Source organism: Ctenopharyngodon idella, chromosome 15 (assembly GCF_019924925.1).
Source record: "Ctenopharyngodon idella isolate HZGC_01 chromosome 15, HZGC01, whole genome shotgun sequence".
NCBI classification, from domain to species: Eukaryota; Metazoa; Chordata; class Actinopteri; order Cypriniformes; family Xenocyprididae; genus Ctenopharyngodon; species Ctenopharyngodon idella.
Genome location: NC_067234.1, coordinates 24,256,572 through 24,279,478, shown reverse-complemented (window position 1 = coordinate 24,279,478; position 22,907 = coordinate 24,256,572). Strand labels below are relative to the sequence as shown.

At 35.4% G+C, this 22,907-nt stretch overlaps 3 protein-coding genes across 4 annotated transcripts in view; 1 reads left to right on the top strand and 2 right to left on the bottom strand.

The window, feature by feature from the left end:
• The window catches only part of hip1 (huntingtin interacting protein 1), a 48,768-nt gene extending 42,293 nt beyond the window's left edge, over positions 1–6,475 (bottom strand). The window contains exon 1 of the mRNA XM_051861551.1: positions 6,107–6,475. Coding sequence (XP_051717511.1) covers positions 6,107–6,226 — 120 coding nt within the window. The 5' untranslated portion in view covers positions 6,227–6,475. The remainder of the gene's footprint in view (positions 1–6,106) is intronic.
• Positions 6,476–11,727: 5,252 nt separating this feature from the next.
• Positions 11,728–18,631, top strand: plin2 (perilipin 2). Its single transcript, XM_051861995.1, is given in 9 exon segments — positions 11,728–12,340; positions 12,521–12,574; positions 12,727–12,922; positions 13,010–13,092; positions 13,189–13,462; positions 14,550–14,671; positions 15,751–15,882; positions 16,020–16,187; positions 16,189–18,631. Coding segments are annotated over 8 exon segments (1,242 nt in total). The 5' UTR covers positions 11,728–12,340; positions 12,521–12,544; the 3' UTR covers positions 16,426–18,631.
• lgals17 (galectin 17) lies at positions 16,845–22,066 on the bottom strand. Of its 2 annotated transcripts, none has more exons than XM_051861996.1 (6): positions 21,854–22,066; positions 20,797–20,837; positions 20,355–20,702; positions 19,201–19,470; positions 18,867–18,917; positions 16,845–18,728 (listed from the first exon to the last, which is right to left on the bottom strand). In XM_051861996.1, the coding sequence occupies exons 1-6, from the start codon at positions 21,868–21,870 to the stop codon at positions 18,649–18,651; spliced, it is 807 nt and encodes a 268-aa protein (XP_051717956.1). In that variant the 5' UTR covers positions 21,871–22,066; the 3' UTR covers positions 16,845–18,648. The 2 variants fall into 2 exon arrangements, with proteins under 2 accessions (XP_051717956.1, XP_051717957.1); XM_051861997.1 differs by lacking the exon at positions 21,854–22,066 and adding an exon at positions 21,473–21,494.
• Between the last annotated feature and the right edge of the window lie 841 nt (positions 22,067–22,907).

Genomic DNA, 22,907 nt, shown 5'->3' with positions numbered 1-22,907 from the left:
TGGGCCCGCGTGTTCTGCTGTCTCAGGGCTTTTCATACATGCCCTCCTGCTGTCGATGACCCCAACAAACTCTCCTCACCCTCTAGACTGCAGGAGGAGCTACAGTAAATATCAACATACGAGATTGGAAAGAGTGTCAAAGCTTACTTTTAGCTTTTTAAAGCTGAGAAATAGTGAAATATTTAAATCAGAAAAAGACAGATACTAAAAGGATATTGCAGCTACTGTAGATGGAGGAAGTGACATGCTGAAAGTAGAGACTGGCTACTTATAGGGTGGCGAGATTATGACTGTCTGGCTCTGTGTGGGTGAGTCCTGGAAAAACAGAGTGGGGCAAGATTAGGCTCCTCCCGAGAATTCCTCAACAGGCACGGTACCAACACAGGAAGAAACGCAAACACAAGAGATACAGGGTTATAAACTTAACTGCTTTAAAGGTGGAGGAGAAATGGGAATGACAGGAACAGTATTACCGTAAATTTGCATTAAAGTGATGATAAAAACTGTAAGGGCATGTTCACACTTGGCAGGTTTGGTTTGATTAAAACAAACTCTGGTGCGATTACTCTGTTAGTGCATTTAATTTGAATATGTGTGAGCGCTGCCATCCAAAACTTGGTGCACACCAAACAAGCGAACCAAGAACCCGCAAAAGGTGGGTCTCGGTCTGCTTTTAGGATTCTCAAAATTTGTCTTGGACGACCAAATCGTGGCCAAAATCGCACAGTGTGTACCCGCCTTTAAACGTCATGCAGTAAGCATGGTACTGATTTAGCCTCCACACTCTGCAAGAACACCTAATAATAGCACACATTTATCTATGTTTGGATTTGCTGCCGGACATAATTAACATATGGACCAGCCAGGTTAACGATCTGTCCATCACAGACTGCGTGACATCGCCACTTCCTGTGCAGTTTTTTTTTTTTTTTTTTTCTCTGAGACTAATAGACCAATTAAAATTTGGTCGACCAAGCCTCCATTCATAGACTATGTTTAGTCAACTATTAGGCGGCAGCCCTAAGGAAAATGTAATAATTATATTTTACAGACAGTACAACTGTAAAATTATGTAGTAATATAGTAATATCTATGGCTGTCTTGAAATGTTAAACCATCAAGCTTTTATTTTGACAGAAAACAGCAAAAAAGTAGTTGTTACATTCAAGAATTGAAGCAAACAGCTTTGTTTTGGCCTAAGTGACATCAGCAGAAAAGGAGATTTGATTCAGAGGAAAAGCAAATTAGTATTTACAGGGCTGTTAAATGCTTGAATCTGATTGGTTGACAAACGTTCTAAGGTGGAAAGGGAAACGCACAGGTAAAGTAGTTCCAGGCAGGCCTTGACCGCATTACATGTCCATATCACTTCGCCAAATGATTTCAGTTATTTCAAAGGTCCTACAGCCTACAACAGCAAAAGAACCAAAACCCACAACGACACTGATTAAGCAAATAAATATAATAAACAATAGGATAAAAACGAAAAATTATTTCCATGTTTTTTGCCACAAAATTACGTTTTATTATGTACAGAAAGCACATACTCTCTTTCTCCCGCTCTCTCACTCTTACTCAAACACACACACATACACTACGGACACACACTCGCACAGACGAGGTGTGGTAACTGTAGCATAAGCAAAATAATTGACTCCAGTCTGTTGAATTATTAGAAAATAATGCACACTCCACTTAATGCAAACCAAATCAGTTTTCCCCCTGCTGTACTGAAAACATACCGAACCGTCATTTTTGTGTACCATTACACCCCTAATTTTCATTACCGATTTTATTTTTAAAAACATGCACCGGTGAACCAAAAGTAAATGTGGTCAACTTTACTTTCATATTCACTATCTTGAACTTTGCCTGATACAAAATGTTCTGCAGGATGTTTACTATACTATGATTTGCAGATGACTTATTTTGGCAACACTCGCTTAACATGTTATTTCATCGGTGTAGATTCAGAGGCTGGCCGGATGTCCCTCTCAAGACTCTGACCACAACAAAGGTTCCCTGCTTAGATTCCCTCCATATAAACCCCAAGTTAAGTAGACGCTAGTCTTCTAACACCCAGCCACAAGGCAAACCATCCTCATGTCATTACAGAGTACCACACTAACATCCTCTCATTTAAAATCAGGATGAACTCACACCACAGAAGGCTCATTAATCTAAACATAGCGTTCCAGAAGCAGAAAAGAGACGGGATATTATGGGATCAGACTTCCTCCAGGCAAACTAGCTGATAAGGACTGCTCACAATAGCATTTCCTACTGAGACCTGATCAGTTTGTGCTGTTTTAAGTATTATTTTTAGATATGAACGTTCATTTTAGGCTTTATAGTTCAAGACTCTTTAAGAGTTTTTCATGTTGTTTATATGTCTGTGTGGTGCAAATTCATCAGTCAACACCATTGCTGAGTATTTTCTCCTTAAAACTGCAGTGTACCAATGACAGTTTCAAAAACGTGGTTTAAAACCACACCACTCTCCTACATCAAAAACTTGTAACCAATCCCGTCAACATGCGGGCACGGGGCTTTTCCTATCATTATTTCTAAGGATGCTGATTTTTAGAAGGCAGCTGTCTGATTCTGAGATGGCCAACATGAACATGGATTGTGTAACATAGCCGTTTGATAACTTAGTCAAGCCAAAGGGTAATCATATCAATTACCTTTATGCGTCAACTTTTATACAAATTCTGAATGGATTATATATAGCCAAGAAAGCGCTCAAAGACAGCTCCCTTTATAATCACTAAAAAGCGGTCACTCATCTCAGTTGGCGATCTCATAAAGTTCCATTATAATCAATGAAGTTGTCTACTACACAATGAATCTATTACATAAGCGGAAATCGCAGGGGGCTGGGGGGTCCCCCCTAAAAAAAAAATCACTAAAAACCATGCTGTGTATTGTAAATAATATAATGATATAACTTAAAATAATTGAGTAAGTAGTAAAACAATACAAACGCAAACAAGGCAAAAATTGAGTCCCCCCTCCCTTACTTTGGTCCACTGCCTGCTTTCCTCCTTTACCTCTCCTACACACACAAGTCTGGTGGGAGGGAACCAGTGTAGCCAGGGTCGTGATTTTCCTGCACAATTGGACTATTTTGAAAGTGCAGGTGGGTTTTTTTTTGGAGGGGGGGGCTGCTTTTTTAATGTACCGCGGCCACCAAAATGTTTATCTGTAGACAAAAAACATGACAAAGGATGCTTTTACTACTCTGTATTACCCTTTTAATGAATAACTGGCAAAGCCAAAGCATGTTGCTTATATGTCTGCGTGTCTCTGTGTGTATGAATGGCGTTGTTTTGTCAACTACACAAACTCAAACACGCGTGACACTTACTGTGTTACATGAACTGCAGTCACTTCAGAGCTTTCTTCACCATTTCATTTGGAAAACTCCAACATCTTGAGCGTTGAGTGGATTCTGACTAAATTAAACACCCCTGATTGGTCACTGTGTTCAAGCGTTCAACAAACATGTTTGTGATTGGCTACATTGCTCACCACTGCAAAAACACATAGTAAATAGAAACATTTGACATTCTCCAGAGCGCAAACACAAATATACGCACTGGATTGTTTACCAAATCTGTTTCATCAATATGATATTACAGTATCAACTGAGGGTGCTTTTGCTTTCGTTTGAGGGTGCTTCAGGATCCTAAGCACCTGTGTGTATAATTCGCTCTTCCTCTTCTTCTGAATCAGTTTCTGGTTCAAACATATATGGATGAATTAATCCAATATTTCCACTTGCCACTGTGTGGCGTTTACTACAGTTGATCGAGTGGATCAGGTAGTCCGAGCTTGTGCCATTCAGGGGAGGCGGGGACTAATTTGCATATTCACCGCGTATACTAAAAGAAGCAAGGGTAGAGTTACATTCAAGCTATTTTAAGGCATAAAGAAATAATTTTCACTGAAAAAAAAGTATGTTTATGTTGATTATCAAAGATGAGTTTTAAAAGGATAAAATTATTGACTGCAGGGGGGATAAGCTTTTACAACACTCTGTGCCTCTTTTGGTTTACTAAAAATCAAATTGATCAAATCAATTCTCAAATCAGGAAGTGAACAGCTGAACTCACGTTTCTGAGTCTGACCCAGAGAGCGGTCCTAAAGGAGTTCAAGAGCGCATGCGTCACATGAGTCTCGCTAATCCATGTCACTGTCCTAGTTGTAAACAGAGGACTGAATTATACAAACTTGAATCAAACATTATGCTGCATGTTGCGGATATTGTTATGAAACCAGAAATTAAGCAAATTTTAGTTGCCGCCACTAAGTCTGTCTCAAGAAATCTCTACAAGAACGAGGTCATGCTGTTTTCAAACACTCTGAAACCCACCAGTAGGGCAGTCGGCTGCAGCTTCATTCATGTGACCTACTTTTTCTGATGGCTGTCTCTGGATGGGGAGGGCAAAGACCCCCAGAGAAGTGAGAAGAGTGCAGGAACAATGAGAATGCATTTCTCTATACTACTATAACACACTTTCAGGCTCAAGCACCCAGACACTGACTGCATAATTTAATGTGCACTTTAAAAAAAGGTCATGATAAACAAGATATTGTTTATTTTTCTCTAACAGACTGAAGACACATCGAAATACACTATAGGCTAATGGCAAGAACCAAAATGCATGACCATCAAACTCAGCCCCCTGGTTTTAGTGCTGCATCTCTAAGTCATCAAAAAGCTTTTACATCTGCTCGATACATGGGCATCCGTTTGGAAACACAAGACTCAGTCACAGAGGAACCCTTTCGATTTTGAAACAGTCTCGTACTAATGAGTTAAACATTTATAATGCACATTAACATCATTTTATGAAAAATGTGTCCATTCTTAATGGCACTTTACCTACATTAACCTATTCGGAAGAAGTAGAACTTTGTTCCCGTCCTAAATCAATGACACTAGAATGTGAACTGATAAAATGAAGGTGTGATATGGGCAAAGGTTCACTGAACTGAAAACTGAATTTAAAAGGCCATCAATTATCTCTCTGTAAACATGATGACAGCTTGCATGTTCGCAATTAAATATTAATTTTATGATTTGGACAAACACACATTGGTAGGCAGCTTAAGGCATCAAAAGTTGCACCTTAACAAGTAAGCACTATGGGGCAAAGTCAGATTTTTTAACTATATACGCTTCCAGTAGGTTCACATTTCAACATATCATATCAGATAATGATCTCTTATAAAGCATGCAGGTTAGCTTAATTCACTAATACACTAAATCGAAAGCAAATAAGGCAATTTCCAACTACCTACTTTGCTTCATGGCATAGTTTGTTTTAGTTCACAGTAATATTTTTGCAGCTAGGAAGCCAAGATATTTTTTAAAGATGGGAATAACCAATTTTGTGTTACTAATACTTTTAATGATCAGTAATAGTCCAATAGTGACTAGTACCTTTTTCAATTTATTAGATACCACACAGAAAAAAAAAAATTTAGATTTACATTGAGACCATTTTCACTCAGAAATTGCTCGTAAATTTCACAAAAAGTTCTGTTTTTTCAGGTAACAAATAGCAATTTTTTTTAACTTAATTCAGTTAAGAGCTGTGAATGGGATTTCAATTCACTTTCAACTAGTTTGAATTTCATTTGTTGCTGGTTCCACCTCAGTTCTTGAATAAATAGTTGTTAAAGTTTAAAAACTTACTAGTAAGACTAATTTAACTATAATGTTCTGACCAGTAAACACCCAAATGTAACTACTGAGATAATGTTACTGTTAATAAAATAGCTAGCTTTCCTACTGGTAGCAAATGAATACGTACTAGAATCTAATGACTAGTATGACTGGAATAGATAGGGTGAATTCAGGTTGATTGGGATACATTTTCCTTTGAGAAGACTGGGAAAAAGTGTCCCAATTAACCTGAATTCACCCCTACTAGACATTATCGGAATACTAGTAATTAAAAAAAGTACTAGCAACAAAAAACATACTAGTTAGTTTTAAGGAATAAGTGTAAAAAGGGGTTGCCATACAAAGAGCTCGTTGGCAGTGCAGTGGCTGCATGAAAAAACTTGCCCCGCGGTGTTTACAGTTCCTTACCTGACTACGCTCGAAGTTTTCCTTTTCAACTTCCAAACTGTTGGCACCGCCAGTGCGACGGCTGAGCACTTTGGGAATCGGGTTGGGGACTTGCTGCATAGAACTCTTGACGCGGTCCATTCTGGAAATAAAATCCAAACAGCGCGAGCGATGGAGATTTCTTAAATCAACATAAATAGAGTGCAATATAAAGAGATTGAATCTAGTGATGAGCACGAAAAATCCAAGCCCTCGTCGTTATCACAAAAGGTCATTTTCTACGTCCACCGCCCATGAATATCATTCCAGCGCTATCCGCTGTCTACTGTCGGGAGCGTGCAAAACATGCGTCTCTGCTCACAACCACAGATCTGTAAGCGAAAACACAGCAAGTTCGCACGATATATACTATACAAATCAACTCAAGCAAAAGCAGCCACTGTCAAAGGCTCCTCCCAGCGCTTCCACACACTGACTGGCGGAAAATCATTAGCTCCCGCCCTTCAAAACAGTTATCTGGATTCACACGTTTTTACTACACTGACTTTTTCTCAGTGAATTTGAGTATTTCTCAGATTTATTTGACTTTATTATTTTGATTTTATCTGCCATAAAATAGTATGTTTTTGGTATAACAGCAAAACAATACCGAAACACACAAAAAAATTCAAATAAAAATGTTAAAAATGTAGATGTATCATAATTAAGCACAGTAAAAAAAAAAAAAAAAAACAGTCACTCTGAACAATTTAAAGTGACAAAAGTTACTAATAACAATAAGGTTTAAGCATCTCATATTTATCAAATACATGTTTGAACTAATGCATGAAACAGATAAAATATGTTGTAATATATGCTACAAAAATATTAATAGTAGCGTTTTATATGCTATATGATATACACTATATGATAATTGAAAAAAATACAACATAGGCTAGGCCTAAACAAAAAGTTTTTTATTTTCTTTTACAACCTGAATTCCGGAAATGTTGGGATGTTTTTTTAAATTTGAATAAAATGAAAACTAAAAGACTTTCAAATCACATGAGCCAATATTTTGGCTTTTTTTTTTTTTTTTTTAATATCATTTAGTATTTTTGTTTAATTTTATTTTTTTGTGCAGATGTACAAGTTCTTTTCAGCACAATGTTACTTACATGCATATTTTTAGAGAACTGAAACAGAGCAAGGGGCCTTTTGTTAACCTCAGCAATAATAATAAACCCTTCACACGTGACATTCTCGTAAGTGAGGCCCATATCTATCTTTAACTTGTTTTTATTTCGTTAAGATTTTATGGTCTTGCAGAAGCATTTATGCTATCGTTAATGATGTAGTAACCATAGGCAGATGCTAGATTTGCCTGACTTATGTCATTTCATTTGTGTTCTCTTTGAATTTGCTGCACCAATTAATCTCATTATTCCTTTATCTACAAATAACACAGTCAAACTTTTATTGTCTGCTGATTCCACTTGCATAACTCTATTAGATATCATTGGCACCTGCAAACTGTATCCTATCTCTAAGGCCAGATTCAATTTCCCTGCCAAGCAAATTCTATCAGATGGCTGAGTCAGAGTTTTGTTTCAATGATTCAGTAGAATGACAGTGTGAAGTCATTTTGGTCTGTGACCTGAGTAATTATTATCTTCTCTGCTGTCAGCATAAGATGCCAACCGCAGTCAACACCACTTTAATGTCAGCAGAGGAACCTTGAAAACCAAAAGATCTGACTATATGATTGCTTTAATTTATATGTGAGAAAAATCTGTTTCCTTTCATTGCACTGCAATACAGTGCACATGTTGCAGGCTTTTGAGTATTTATACTGTCCTAAATAGTGCTATTGTCCCACTTAATATAACTTAGTGTCTTATTCTGACACTTTGAATGCGGGTGTTATTCTTCTGCAAGATTCAAAATCATATGCATCAATGTAATCAAGCCCCACAGTACTGATTTATATTAGTCTGACATGAATTTTAAGACCGACCACATCAAAATGAAAAAAGTCAGTAACTGCAAAACTGATCAAATTTGCAAGATAATTTTATGTAATCAGGATGCTGTTTTTTGAGGTGTTAGACTGTACAACACTTTGGTCAGCAGGAGCTGTTTTAAATGTGCTTTAGAAATAAAATGCCTTGCCTTGCCTTGCCTAGAGTAGAAATGAAACACTCCGAATAAAGATATTTTATAAACATAAACCTCATATACTCCTTGGTCATAAATACTAACCTTCAGTTTTCAACCTTGTTCACTATCCTTGTGTGTTATTAACATCTTATTTTATGTATATCCTATTTTGTGTTGTATTATAAAATAGATCCTATATGTGTCAATCTGCCATCCAGTATAAATAATCTGACAGGATGGTTTTGATGTATGAGGTCTAATTCCATGTGTTTCAGTATCTCTTGTAATTTTACCTTTACAAACCACTATGATTATGGGACATAGGGCTGGTTGGTTGGCGTAGGGTTAATTACTGGTTCACTGGATGCTGTAACAAAAATATAACTAATGTTATACTACGTATTATGAGTAACGTATTACAAGTAATGCGAATTACGTAATCAGATTACTTTTTTCAAGTAACTACTAAAGTAACGCATTACTTTAAAATTACAACAAAATATCTAAGTTACTTTTTCAACTGGTTGGTTGGTGCAGGGTTACTTACTGGTTCACTGGATGCTGTTACAAAAATATAACCAATGTTGGGGGTAACGCATTACAAGTAACACAAGTTATGTAATCAGATTATTTTTTTCAAGTAACTACTAAAGTAATGCATTACTTTAAAATGACAACAAAATATCTAAGTTACTTTTTCAACTGGTTGGTTGATGCAGGGTTAATTACTTGTTCACTGGATGCTGTTACAAAAATATAACCAATGTTGGAGGTAACGCATTACAAGTAACACAAGTTATGTAATCAGATTACTTTTTTCAAGTAACTACTAAAGTAATGCATTACTTATCTGAGTTACTTTTTCAAATAATTAACAGAAAAGGTGCAGAGGCATTGTGTGCTTTGTATAAACAAATGGTTATGGTTATTGTATAGTTCTAGAATCTAGACAAATGTGAGCATGCATTTACTCATCTCACTTGCATGAAAACAGATTCAGTATTCATCAAAATAAATAAAACAGTAAAATGCAAACTCAAAATAGCTATTACGCGAGCCCAATAAATACATGTTAACAACACAAATAAATAACCAATGCATTTACTGCTGCTTTGATAATCCAATTATACCATACAAATAAGTTTTAGATAAACAAAGTTTGTTTCATTTTCTTGTTTTTATTGTTAAAGTAAGAGTGCTGAACTTTATTCTCATATCCTATTCCAGAAAGACAGCAGCTGAAAGGTTTGTTTGAGATGCCCCCTCTACTGTACAGGCGTGAATTTGCAGTTCCTTCAGCCTGAGGTTTATTAATTGTGCTTTTCTTGTGAAAGGGCTTATTACATTTGCCAAAAATAGGCTACAACTTCTTCGTTGTTGTTGTTGTTGTTAAAAAAACAAACAAGCAAGGCCAGCCCAGGTGAGAAAAAGTAATGCAAAAGTAACGTAACTCATTACTTTCCATAAAAATGAACTAAGTAGTATAATTTTTAGGGAGTGATGCAATATTGTAACACATTACTGTTATAACTTTCCCCAACACTGAATATAACATCTGAATGTTTGCCCTCTTGCCCTTTAAAAGCCTATCAAGGATCATAAATTAATCATAGCCTATGTATCATAAAAATATATGAAAACAAAATCAGGGGTTGGTTGACACAATTACAGAACAACTTTAGTCATAAATTATCAGAGTTCAGGATTTTTTTAACTCAAGCATTTAAGCTTTTATCTGCACCTTAATATTTGTTCCACCAGAGATGTTTATCAAAGAATAAAAATTGTGGCACCAACCTCAGTCTAGCTAGCAGAATGCATAAAGAAATGTTTCGTTTAGAAATTTCATTTCTTTTATTTCTTTTCATTTAGCTACATCTAGTGGTTATATAACGCTACAACACTTGATGACATGACTTCAACACATGATAGACCTACGGGTACAGTATGATCTTTTTGCTGAAGTAAACAATACCTTCTTGATCCCAATATATAGGCTATATGTTGTGTAAATGTTAGTACTTTGTTTCAGAACGTTCACACATTCAAAAGTAACCTTCCCATAACCAAGATAAAATTCAGAGAACATGAAATAAAGTTTTCATAGCCTAGCTTAAAGAGAACGTTAGCAAAACGTTCTATTAGAACATAATTTTTGTTAGCTGGGTGGAAGCACAGAATAGGCTAATAATAATGGTACTCGGGCTAGTTACTAGGATGTTGCCAGATTGATTTGTGTGGTTGCCATGGTGTTCTGGTTGGCTGCTATGCGGTTGCTAGGTTGTTCTGGGTGGTTGCTATGAGATAGATAGATAGATAGATAGATAGATAGATAGATAGATAGATAGATATATTTAGATAGACAGAAACAGATATAGATAGGAAGATATAGATAGATAGATAGATTTATATAGATAGATTTAGATAGAAAGATAGAAATAGTCTTACTTAAAAGTGCTTACTTAAAAAATAGTTGTTCCATATGGCATTACTATAATCCACATCCACATATTACCATGAAAAATACCATTTTTGAAAAATGTGTAAGAACATAATAAGTGCATACATTTCTGTCATTCATTTGGCAATGATAGATAGATAGATAGATAGATAGATAGATAGATAGATAGATAGATAGATAGATAGATAGATAGATAGATGAGAAGAGAGATAGGTGAGTGATAGATAGATGACAGATAGATAGATAGATAGATGAGTTTATGAGTTTATGAGTTTGAATGAGTTTAGATAGATAGATAGATAGATAGATAGAGAACAGATAGATGAGAAGTGATAGATAGATAGATGATAGATGAGTTTATGAGTTTGAATGAGTTTAGATAGATAGATAGATAGATAGATAGATAGATAGATAGATAGATAGATAGACAGATAGACAGAGAGATAGATAGATAGAGAGAGAGAGAGAGTTTGAATGAGTCTGAATGGCAGTAATAGTACATAGAATGGCAGCTTCATTGAGTCTAATGGGCTTCAGTGTGTTTAAATTTGAATTTTTGACAGTTGGAGTTTGATGGAATGTTCAGATTTTCAATGTAAGTCAATGGGAGTTTTTTCCAGTTTTAATCAGCATTTTTAGGAAAACCGTAAGTCGGATCAGTCTGAAAAGATATAGCAACTCGAGTCAGAACAGTCTGGAGGTCTAGTCCGAGTTTGGTGGTTGTAGCTTGAACAAAGGTAATTGCGACTTTTTAATTCTGACTTTTTTCCCTCTGAATGCTGAGTTTACGTCTGTTCTTTTGTTTCTGCCATGGAATAAAAAAGGTATTTGCGACTTTTCATCTTACAATTCTTACTTTTCTTGCGAGTTAATCTCAATTCAGAGTCAAAGTCAGACCAATTTCGCAATTAGCCTATTTTATTCCATGTCAGAAACAGAATTGCAAAACGTAAAATCAGCATTCAGAGAAAAAAAAGTCTGAATTGTGAGATAAAATTACTTTTTTTATTCTGTGGCAGAAACAAGCTTTTATAGTAGGCTATATTTGCGCATGAATTTCAGTCACACGACATGTTCTTATTGACTGTCTATGATGATGATGTCAGAGTGAACACATCTTCAGAATGACAAAGTCCTTTGTTGCGATGATCGATGACTGTTATATTTGAGCTTTTGATAAGTAGAGGGCAACATTGGGTCATTTAACTCATATGCCCCACTTCATCTGAACTCTAGTCTACAGTATGTGTGAACTTTCACCCAGATATCTCTGTTATTAGGTCAGCAAAGCAGGAAGTTGCTGCAATATGTCAGATGCTGTCTGTAATCAAAAAACATGCTCTAGTCACAAGGTTAAGACGTGAAAAGATTACTTTAAGCAAGAAATCATGAATGTTTCCCACAGGCTCTTTTAAACGTTTTTAGAACTACCAGAAAATTGTGCTTAACCGTTGACTGATCTTTGTACACTGGTTTATGTCATTCATATCTTACAGCGAAATCCCCTCAGTACATGACCTTTGGACTGCATTACTCGTCGCGACGTCATCCAGTCTGTCACCAGAATTCCTTCCTATAAAATCCGGAACAGTCGCTCAATCCTCATTAGAGCAACTGAGAGTCGACTCGTGAATTTTGTTCAGACAGCACAACAGGTAAATCGTGCTCTTTTCATTTTTCTTATGCTGATATTTAACCTCTTATTGTGTTTAGTGTCGTCTTTGTTTCTGTGAGAGATGTTATTTACTGGATTAAATCATATTTTGATTAAAGTTTCGAGCAGAAGAAAGAAAGAGATCTCTATTTGCTATGACAGTTTGAATGATCTTTTGCAGATTATTTTTGCTAATTACAGTGACATGGCTTCTGTGGACGTTGTGAATAACCAGGTGTGCCATTTAATCCTCATTTATACACTTTAATTTTAATTTAAAATGAATACCCCTAATTATTAATACTATAAAAAATATAGGCTATATAAAAATATGTTAGTTAGTTTGAACATCACTTAATCTGTCCATCCCTGTCCGTTCCTTTCTAGAATGTGGTTGACCGAATAGTTCACCTTCCTTTGGTTGTTTCCACCTATGGCATAGTGTCAAATGTGTACTGCAACACCAAGAACAACCATCCGTACTTGAAGTCTGTGTGTGAGGTGGCTGAGAATGGTGTGAAATCCATAACCTCAGCTGCTTTTTACAGTGCTTTACCAATCATTGGCAAACTAGAGCCTCAGAGTAAGTCGATTTTTGTTTGCTGGTTGAGTTTAGGGCAGATTACAGTGTGAAAATGTGTTTACCAAAAGTTATTGTGTCCCTCTGTAGTCTCAATGGCTAATGATCTGGCATGCAAAGGACTGGATAAGATAGAGAAGACTCTGCCGATCCTACACAAGCCGTCTGATCAGGTATTTAGTAAACTCCACTTTAGTGTTGTCTAAATGTTAAGCATAAGAAAGGTTCCACAGTTTTAAGCACTGCTCTAATGCGTTCTTTTCTTTCAGATTGTCGCCAGTGCCAAAGAGGTAGTGACGGGAGCCAAGGAAGTTGTCAGCGGTACCATGAGCGGTGCCAAAGAGTCCCTCAGTGAAGTGATGGACCGAACACGTGGGGCAGTGCAGGACAGCATGGAAAAGACCAAGACGGTGGTTAGCTGTGGAGTCCAAACGGTGATGGAGAGCAGTGCGGTCAGACTGATGAGCAGCAGAGTGGACACAGCACTGAGCACATCTGAGACTCTGCTGGAGCAGTACTTACCTGAAACTGAGGAGGTACAAGGTGAGGATAGATGGACCATGTTTATTGGTATCACTTTGATGATATTTAGACTGTGACTTAATGTTGCTCAGGTTTAGGGTAAATTCTTAAAGATGGCCTCTTTTCTTCCCTATTGTGATGTATATCCAAGTGAAATGGCTTCTCAAATAAAAAAAAATGTAGGCAAGGACTTGATTTTGTTCATTGGGAATTGATTGGATGGTTGTGGTTTGCTATTGGTTGATCTCATGTGAGTGACAGGTTTCTCCCGCCCTCTCACCAGTAAACATGTTAGAGAAGAGATGTTGCTGCATGAGGGAGGGGAAAGTATTTTGATTAAAGATTACGAGGGCACATGAATTAAAATAAAAATGATGTGCACAGATAAATTATTTATAACAAATACTGAAATATTAAAAATAAGAATTGTCCATTTTGATTTCATGGTGACTTGCCACTAACACAGTCCTCAAAAATGAAACGTCTGTCATCATTTATTCACTCTCAAGTTCCAAACTTGTATGACTTACTTTCATCTGTGGAACACAAAGGAGTATGTTTCGAAAAAATTATCTCAGTGAAAGTCCATTCATTGTATGGACGAAAGTCAAAACATTCTTCAAATATTATTTGGAACGACACAAGTGTGACTAAATTATATGATACATTTTTTTTTTTTTGTAACTATCCTTTTATTTGTCTATAAAAGCCTCTTTCACTCTGAGAACTGCATATGTACATATGATTCCTCATATCTTGTGATAGTCTTGTGATATGCTTCTTATAAAGTATGGCTTTTTAAATTACATTGAAAGAATATCCATACTATATGCTCTGTTATGAGCATCAAGTACACCAAAAGACTGCATTTAGTCCTGGGAATTATTTTCCTGAATTCCATTTTCCAGGAAAAGAAGTATTAATCCTATTCATGTGTGGAACATCAGAATTAAACACATCTCAAAGAGATCATTGACTAGGAATCTGAAATTAATTGTTGTTTCAAGAGCCTTTCTAATCATTTATAAAATGCCAATGGAAAATTATGAAATCTAACAATCGCTTCTTTGTCCTGTTTCTGTGGTTGTCCTTTTAAAATCTCTCTCAGAATGTGAAGTGAAGAACACAGAAGGATTTGATAATAACAGCGAAGCACCCAGTTACTACGTACGACTGGGGTCTCTCTCCAGCAAAGTCAGGGACAGGACTTACCAGAAAGCTGTAGAAAAGGTTTGTAATGCCATGCAACGCAGCCAAGAGTCCAGATCTCCACTAAACCACACCATGGATAAAAAAAAGTCAAAATTATGAGATGAGTCATAATTATGACGTACTACTAAGTCATAAATATGAAATAAAAAGTAAAAATTATGACTTTCATAATTATGAATACTAAAGATTAAAAGGTTGAAATTATAACAAAAAGTTGAAATTATGACACTACTTCATTTTGACATTTTATGCAATAATTATCACAAAAAATTAAATATTTAGAAATTATGGCATTCCAAATCATAATTATGAGATAAAAATGTGAAATTATGACATATGACATAATAATTATAACATACCGAGTCATAATGATTAAAAAAAATTGAAATTAGATAAAGTCTAAATTATGACTTTTTTCTCATCATTTCGACTTTTTATGCTATAATAATGACTTAGTATGTTATAATTTCATCTTTTTAATGTCATAATTGACTTTTAAAGCCATCATTTTGACTTAGTACTTATGTCATAATTATGATTTATTTTAGTATGTTAGAATTCCAGCTTTTTATGTCATAATTTTGTATTTTTGATGTCATAATTGACTTTTAAAGCCATAATTTCGACTCTTTATATCATAATTTTGACTTTTTAATGACATAATTGACTTTTTAAGGCATAATTAGCATTCTGAATGTCTTAATTTTGACTTTTTGTCAATTATCATTTAGTATATTATAATCTCAACTTTTTATCTCATAATTATTACTTAGTATGTCTTTTTAAGTCAGAATTTGAACTTTTTATGCCATAATTTTGACTTTTTAAGCCATTATTTTGACTTAGAATGTCTTAATTTTGACTTTTTATGTCATAATTATAATTTAATGTCATAATTCCAACTTTTTATCTTATAAATGACTTGGTATGTCATGATTTCAACTTTTTATCTCATACAAATGACTTAGTATCTCATAACTTCTACTTTTTCTCTCAAAATTATGATTTACTAAAGCATGATTTTTTTTTCTTATGTGGCGGAAATGGGCTTCCATACAAAAGACTATCTCATCTAATGTTTTTTCCTTTCTTATTAGATTGAATATACCCGGAAGAGTCTTGATGTGTCTAACCTGAAGCTACATGAGAAACTGAGTGCACTGATGGGCTGGAAGACTGTGACTCAGAGTCAAGAAGAGAACGAGACAGTGACAGACAATGAAGCTGAGGTATCCAAGATATCATGTGAATGGAAATTATCTCAAGGGTAGTCTAAATGTCATGTTTTTAGAGACGTGAAGTTCAGTTAACATGGTTAAATACTTGGATCTCATTTTCTCTTCTGCAAATTTTTTTTTTCAAACAGGAAATAGAATCTCGTACACTGACCATTGCCCACAACCTCGGCCAGCAACTTCAGACCACATATCTGGTCTTGGTGTCCAGCCTCAAAGGTCTCCCTCAGCACGTCCAGGTCCAGGTCACCTCTGTCACCCAGTCTGCCATGGAGATATATAGCAGCTTCAGAAAGACAGGCCGCCATAGAAGACATGTCCAGTACAATACTCGTCATCAGTCGATCTCAGCTGAGCAGAGTAGGAGATTCTATGGATAATGTCATGGACTACCTGATCAACAATACACCTCTCAATTGGCTGGTAGGTCCATTTTACCCACGCGTGCAACGCAGCACTGCAAATGGCCCCAAAAGTAACAAACAAAGGACCATTCAGCCTGAAGTGGAGATACAGTCAGTGAATGAAGACAGATGAAATTTCATAATACTAACCATTTGTTTATATCTTACAAATATACGTACAATCACACATTCCTCACAATAAAATCCAGTAAAATATTTTCTGTGAAAACAATCATATTAAATAAACAGCTTTTTACGGAATAATATTTCAGAAGTATCTAAACTTTACTATTCTAAGCTTGAATATGTCTAATCCAGATAGGCATAAATAGTGCCTTTACACACTATTTAATCTGCTGTCTTTTTATTGTTTTTGTACATTTCTAATAAAAAATACATTTACAATATTTATTTTTGTGGTGTATGTTGTTTTGAGGATGGAAATTTCACCTCAACAGTGGTATTTTTATGTATACATTTTTCACTAGGACAATGCAGTGTCTTTTTGTCTGAAAAAAAAAATGTTTTTAGATAAATGAGATAAAAATGTCATAATAGGTACACTAAGCATCTTTAATATAGCAAGGGTGAAGTCATATACAGTGCTATGATTTAGATGTCAGCCATTTTAATAGATTAAAATAAATAAAGTTACTTATTTTACAGTTTCATTTAAAGCCAGCACATCAGATTGTCTTAAAGGGATATTTCACTAAAAAAAAATGACAATTCTGTCATCATTTACTCACCCTCAAGTTGTTCCAAACCTGTTTGAGTTTCTTTCTTCTGTTGAACGCAAAAGAAGATATTTTGAAGAATGTGGGTAACTAAAAAACTGCTGGTCCCCATTGACTTCCATAATATGAAAAAAGTACCAGAAACTATTTGGTTACTAACACTCTTTAAAATATCTTCTTCTGTGTTCAACAGAAGAAAAAAAACTCATACAGGTTTGGAACAACTTGAGGGTGAGTAAATGATGACAGAATTGTCATTTTTCAGTGAAATATCCCTTTAAGTTTTTAAGGCTATTGTCTTCCTGAATCTTAATTTTCAGGTACCTCTCATGCTATGAAATGGTGGAACAATAAAAGTGTAAAGGCTTTTGTACGTTTCTTTGCAAGTATATGTAACCAATCATACAACAAATGTCTTGCTATTAGTTAAAAAAAAGGTGTCATTATTAGAGTGTGATATGACCTGGCATGCTATGAAACAGGTGTTTCCCAAAACCATATTTCCAACGAACATTCGCGAACAGCATCACAAGGTTGTGTGGTTGTAACGACAGCTCTCCACCTGTGGTTAAGCATAGTTTTTTGTTTGCATAACATGTGGACTTAATAAATATCTTGAGCAAACTAAGCAAGCTGACATTCAGTACAGTCTTTTATTTTGAATATATGTAAATGTCATTTATGTCTTTTAGGTTGTCAAGAGATTGAAAACAGCATTTTTGAAGAGTGCGCAATTTTTGACAATACAGTTTCGGGAAACGGTCATGACTAGCTAGTTGATTTCTTCAACAATGCATCATACTATGGCAAAATTACGTCTTTGTACAGGAAACGCACGCCTGCTAAGCTAAAAACAACTGCTTATATATTTGCATAGTCCCTATTATTCTACAAAAAAATATGCAAACTCAGGTCCTGTGGCCCTTTCTCACACAATACTCACAAATGACAGTACAATCCAAGATTCTCACACAAATACTTCCCTTTGATTTCAGAGCCATTCTAACTGATAAATATAAAAATATACAAATATTATAAACACTATGCTAGTGTAAACTGAAAAAAAAAAAAGAAATCTTGAAATTCACCTTAAATGCTGCTTAGTTCTGCAGTATATAGATGTAGTAACCAAAATATCTTTATTTCTTGAGCTTCTTGTATATTTTAAATATTGTTACATTTATTATATATTAATTCTCTCATTATTTATTTAACAATTCAGTTTACAGTAAAAACACCACTACAAAAGTATCCGCACATTACTTCATACTTACAGTGAGCTTACAATAAGGTTCCATTTGTTAACATTAATTAACTACATCAGTTAACATGAACTAACAGTGAAAAATATGTATAAAGCATTTATTAATCTTGGTAATATTAATTTTAACATTTACTAATACATTATTAAAATCAAAAGTTGTATATGTTAATTTTATTTAATGGACCTAATATGAACTAAGAATGAAATTGTATTTTAATTCATTAATGTTAAGAAATTTGATGTAAGTAGTTAGTTGATGTTAGTTAACTAATGGGACCTTACTATAATGTGCTACTGTTAAAATGAAAAAAAAAAAAAACAACAACAAAAAAAAACAATGAAAATGAGAACGATTTCAATTCATTTGAAGCATTAGGTGAAATAAGAGGAAAAGAGTAATGAAGTTTAAAGGAGGCATACTCATTGTAGCTTTACCTAAAGTGAGTGAGAGTAAAAGAAAAAAATAAAGAACAAAATGGTCAGAAACAGGAATGTCTTCCTTTCCAGTTTAATTTAAAAAAAAGTACTCATTAGCTTGTCAAGTAACAATTACACTATTTTTGTACAGCTTACCTAATGCAGAATGTATTCGCAGAGATTCTGTTTCTTTTGCTAGCACAGGTTCTACAATTGAGAAAAAGACTGAGATTAACACAGTCTTGCAACTGGCCATAACAGGTAAATACACTCTTAAAAATATGTCCCAAAAGGGGGTTTTCGCATGAATGATGATGCCATAGATGAACCATTTTTAGATCAAATAGGTCTTAAAACAACCATTTTTTTCTTCATGTGAAGAACATTTTAATAATCTAAAGAATCTTTTTTAACCATAAAGAACATTCTTCATGGAACCATAAAGCCACTTTATTTTAAGGGTGTAATGTACTCAATAAAAGTTACCTACCTTTAACTTTGACCTTCACTGTGCTGAGCGCCAAACCCTGCGAGTCTAGAACTTTGTATGTTCCGGCACTGCTGGCCGTAACCCTCTTAAAAAACAACTTGTTGTTGCTCTCTTTTGGATAGCCTTTCTTGCCAATGTCTGCACCTCTTTCCCACAAGACTGTCCAGCTGGAGTCATTTCTGTTTTGAAAAATCACTTGCTCAGCTTGATGCGTGTACAGATCCAGGATCAGGTCTGCTCCAGTCTCCACAGATTTGATAGTCTTGTGATCTACCGTGGGAAGAGACAAGCCAGATGGAGGTAAAACAAAGCATCAATTTAGATTTCTGCTGCACGCTATATAGAAACAGTGAGTATTTTGACATTTGCAGATTGGCCCCATTCTCTTTCATTTTAAAGGGTTAGTTCAGCCAAAAATTTAATTTCTGTCATTAATTACTCACCGTCGTGTTGTTCCACACCCTTAAGACCTTTGTTAATCTTCGGAACACAAATTAAGATATTTTTTGATGCAATCCAAGAAGTTTTTTATCCCCATAGAAAGCAATGTAATTAGCAAATTCAAGGTCCAGAAAAGTAGTAAAGACATCGTTAAAATAGTCCATGTGACTACAGTGGTTCAACCTTAATGTTATGAAGCGACAAGAATACTTTTTGTGCGCAAAAACAAAAAAAAAAATTACTTTAAGGTTGAACCACTGTAGTCACATGGACTATTTTAACAATGTCTTTACTACCTTTCTGAGCCTTGAAATTAGTTATGACTTTGCTGTGTTTATGGAGGTCAGAAAGCTCTCGGATCTCAATTTGTGTTCTGAAGATGAACGGGTCTTACGGGTTTGGAACGACATGAGGGTGAGTAATTAATGACAGAACTTTCATTTTTGGTGGAACTAACCCTTTAAATGTCTCACTGCAACCCAGATTTTTGATCTTTGATCTTTTTTTTAAGAAAGGAGGGACAAGTCAAAATGAATTTTCACATGTGATGTCAGTTGAGCTTAACTTGTACTGAACTCTGAATATTCCTTTAAAACTGTAAATTTCTAGATCTTTGCATTTTCTAAACACAGTTGTGAAAGTTTTGACTTTGATACACTTTGTACAGTAAGGTATATGTTTCAGTGTTAAAGTGTTAAGTGTTAAACTCTCACCAACAACTGCAAGCTGGACGCTCTGAATGAAAATTCGGTTCTTGAAACTTGATTCACCAACCACCAGGTAACACTCGTAAATGCCTGCATCACTGAATCTGACATCCCACAAGAACAGAGAGCAGTTCCCCCTCATAAGCATTTCCTCAGGCACATCCGCCCGGTCTCTGTAAGCCTCTCCTTGAAACAGTTCCTCTCCCATTCGCTCAAACACTGAACTGGTTATGGTCTGCCACTGAATGTGAGGCGTGTGAGCAGAGTCCAGCTGTGATGCCACAGTACACGGCAGCACAGCTGGCAGACCAACCTTCGATGAGGTGTAGACAACGCTCGAGAGGGGAGAGGAGCCTATAGGGATAAATTATTATTTAACTATGTAAAAAGCAAAAATGCTTATAAATAGCCTAATAAAGTTAGCCTACTATTGTCATTGTCTACTTACCAACACAAATGAGAAGCCATTGCATTAGAAAGGCCAAAACCCTGTGAAGAAATGTTATATAGATTAAATTATAATTACAGAGACTGAAATTCTCTTTACAAATGATCCAACTTTCTCAGAACTTTGGCTAACAAGGTTCTGTCAAACAGTATTCCAGTAACGTTAATAGAACGTTCGTTCATATGGTCGTTAAAATTCTCAAAACATAAGCACAAAAACATTATTTATACATTGTTCATGGAACTTTTTTTTTTTTTCTGAAATGTTTTAGTTGGTTGTTCGTCATTTTGTAAATGTTACTGCTTCAGACTGTTTATACTAGAACATTCTAATGTAACGTAGCCGTAATGTTTGCAAAATGATAAAATAAAATGTTCCCTTAAACTTTGTATAACCAAGAAAGACGCTTTGAACGTTCAGAGATCATTCAGAATAATGTTTTCATTACTCAATGGGAACTTTATCAAAACGTTTTTAGAACATATTTTAGCTAGCTGGGATGGTCGTCCAAACCAATTAGTCAATTAGTGTATCCAGATGTCTTTCTTTTGTTTATATTCTGCCGGAAAAATAATTTGAAATAGTCTTTTTTTTCCTTCTTCTTCTTCCCCAGGCGTTTTCAAGTTTAAAATTTTCCAACGCGTCTAAAGACGAATGCATTCTTGTGTTCTATTACATTGTGCTCCATCTGTGTTTGAACGCGTCTTCTTGCTCTCTCAGTTTCAGATTCCTGATTAAACGAGTCTAAGTGAAACGAAACTTAAACTCAGTATAGCCGGTAGTTTCCTGCAATACCGGAGGCTGCAGTTTCAGGACTGCAGTTCTAGGACCACAGAGGTTATTTTTATGTAGCTATTAGCAGTTTATACTATTTTATAACACTTATTCAATTTTGCATTTGGATTAGGCTATGCTAGCCTACTCAATCAAGCGACAAACTTTAAAAAACAACAACAAGCTCCGAATGTTGATTCGAATTATTACATTTTAAAATGTGACCATTTTCTCAGAATATCACCTAGTCTTCTATTGTGTTGGTATTAAAGAGGTTTCTCACCAGTTACTTCTGTCCATGTCGCATTTGTGTCGCTCCTGTTTCTGCCAGATATGCTCTGACTGTAAACAGCTCTGCAGCAGCGTTATATGTAGGCTATGCTACGAAGTCTTTCTCCATTTCTCAAAAACGAAACTTACATTAAGGGATACCGTTACTTCGGCGCCTTGACTTTAGATGGACAATTTATTGACCATTGTTTTCCCACGCAGTCGTCATAGGTGCAAATTTACAAAATTTTCAACAAGTCCCTGGTTGTTGTTTCTACCATGTTGGATGTCAATCTAGCACTAGTAGACGTGTAAGATGTGTAATTTGGACAGAATAAGGAATAATTTAAACAACATTACACAAAGTTGTCCCCTGCCAAGTAATTTACTCATGTGTGTTAAATGAAATAGAAATAAAAATATAAACTATATAGGTGTAACGAGTCCACTGAGGCAAGTTGCAGAAAAACCCAAATGCAGTTTATTAATTTCCCAACATGAACAAAACACAAAAGAAACAAAGACTTGACTTTGACTTTAAACAGGAACATAGCACTCACCAAATAGGGCTGTGATATGACGATATATATTTACAACGAAATAAAATGTCTATCGTTAGAGAATTTGCTATATCGTATATATTGTAGTATGTAAATATGTTGCACAATTGACACTTCAGAGTGATGAAATGCATGAATGAGAATATAACGAGCGGGACGTGCTTGATGTTAAAAGAGTTATAAGCGCAATATATCCTGAAAAGGAACTCGGTGCAGCGCTCGTGCTGACTGGCACACTGCCAAAGTGCGCGCATGAAACCTGCCTCGTGGTGGGCGATATACTGGTAGACACTATTAGCCGGTTGAAATTTGTCAACTGGTAGAGATTTTGGACTATCGTCTATGTCAAGGTTACGCTCGTGAGGTTGCTATGCTGCGCGGTCACGAAAGCTTATAATTTGCATGAGTTTTTAAACATTGCTGTTTAAAAACAAATGGTTTTAAACCGTTTAAGTGCAATTAGCAGCGAAAGACAACTCATTTCAGCATATGCACGCGTTCTCTGAA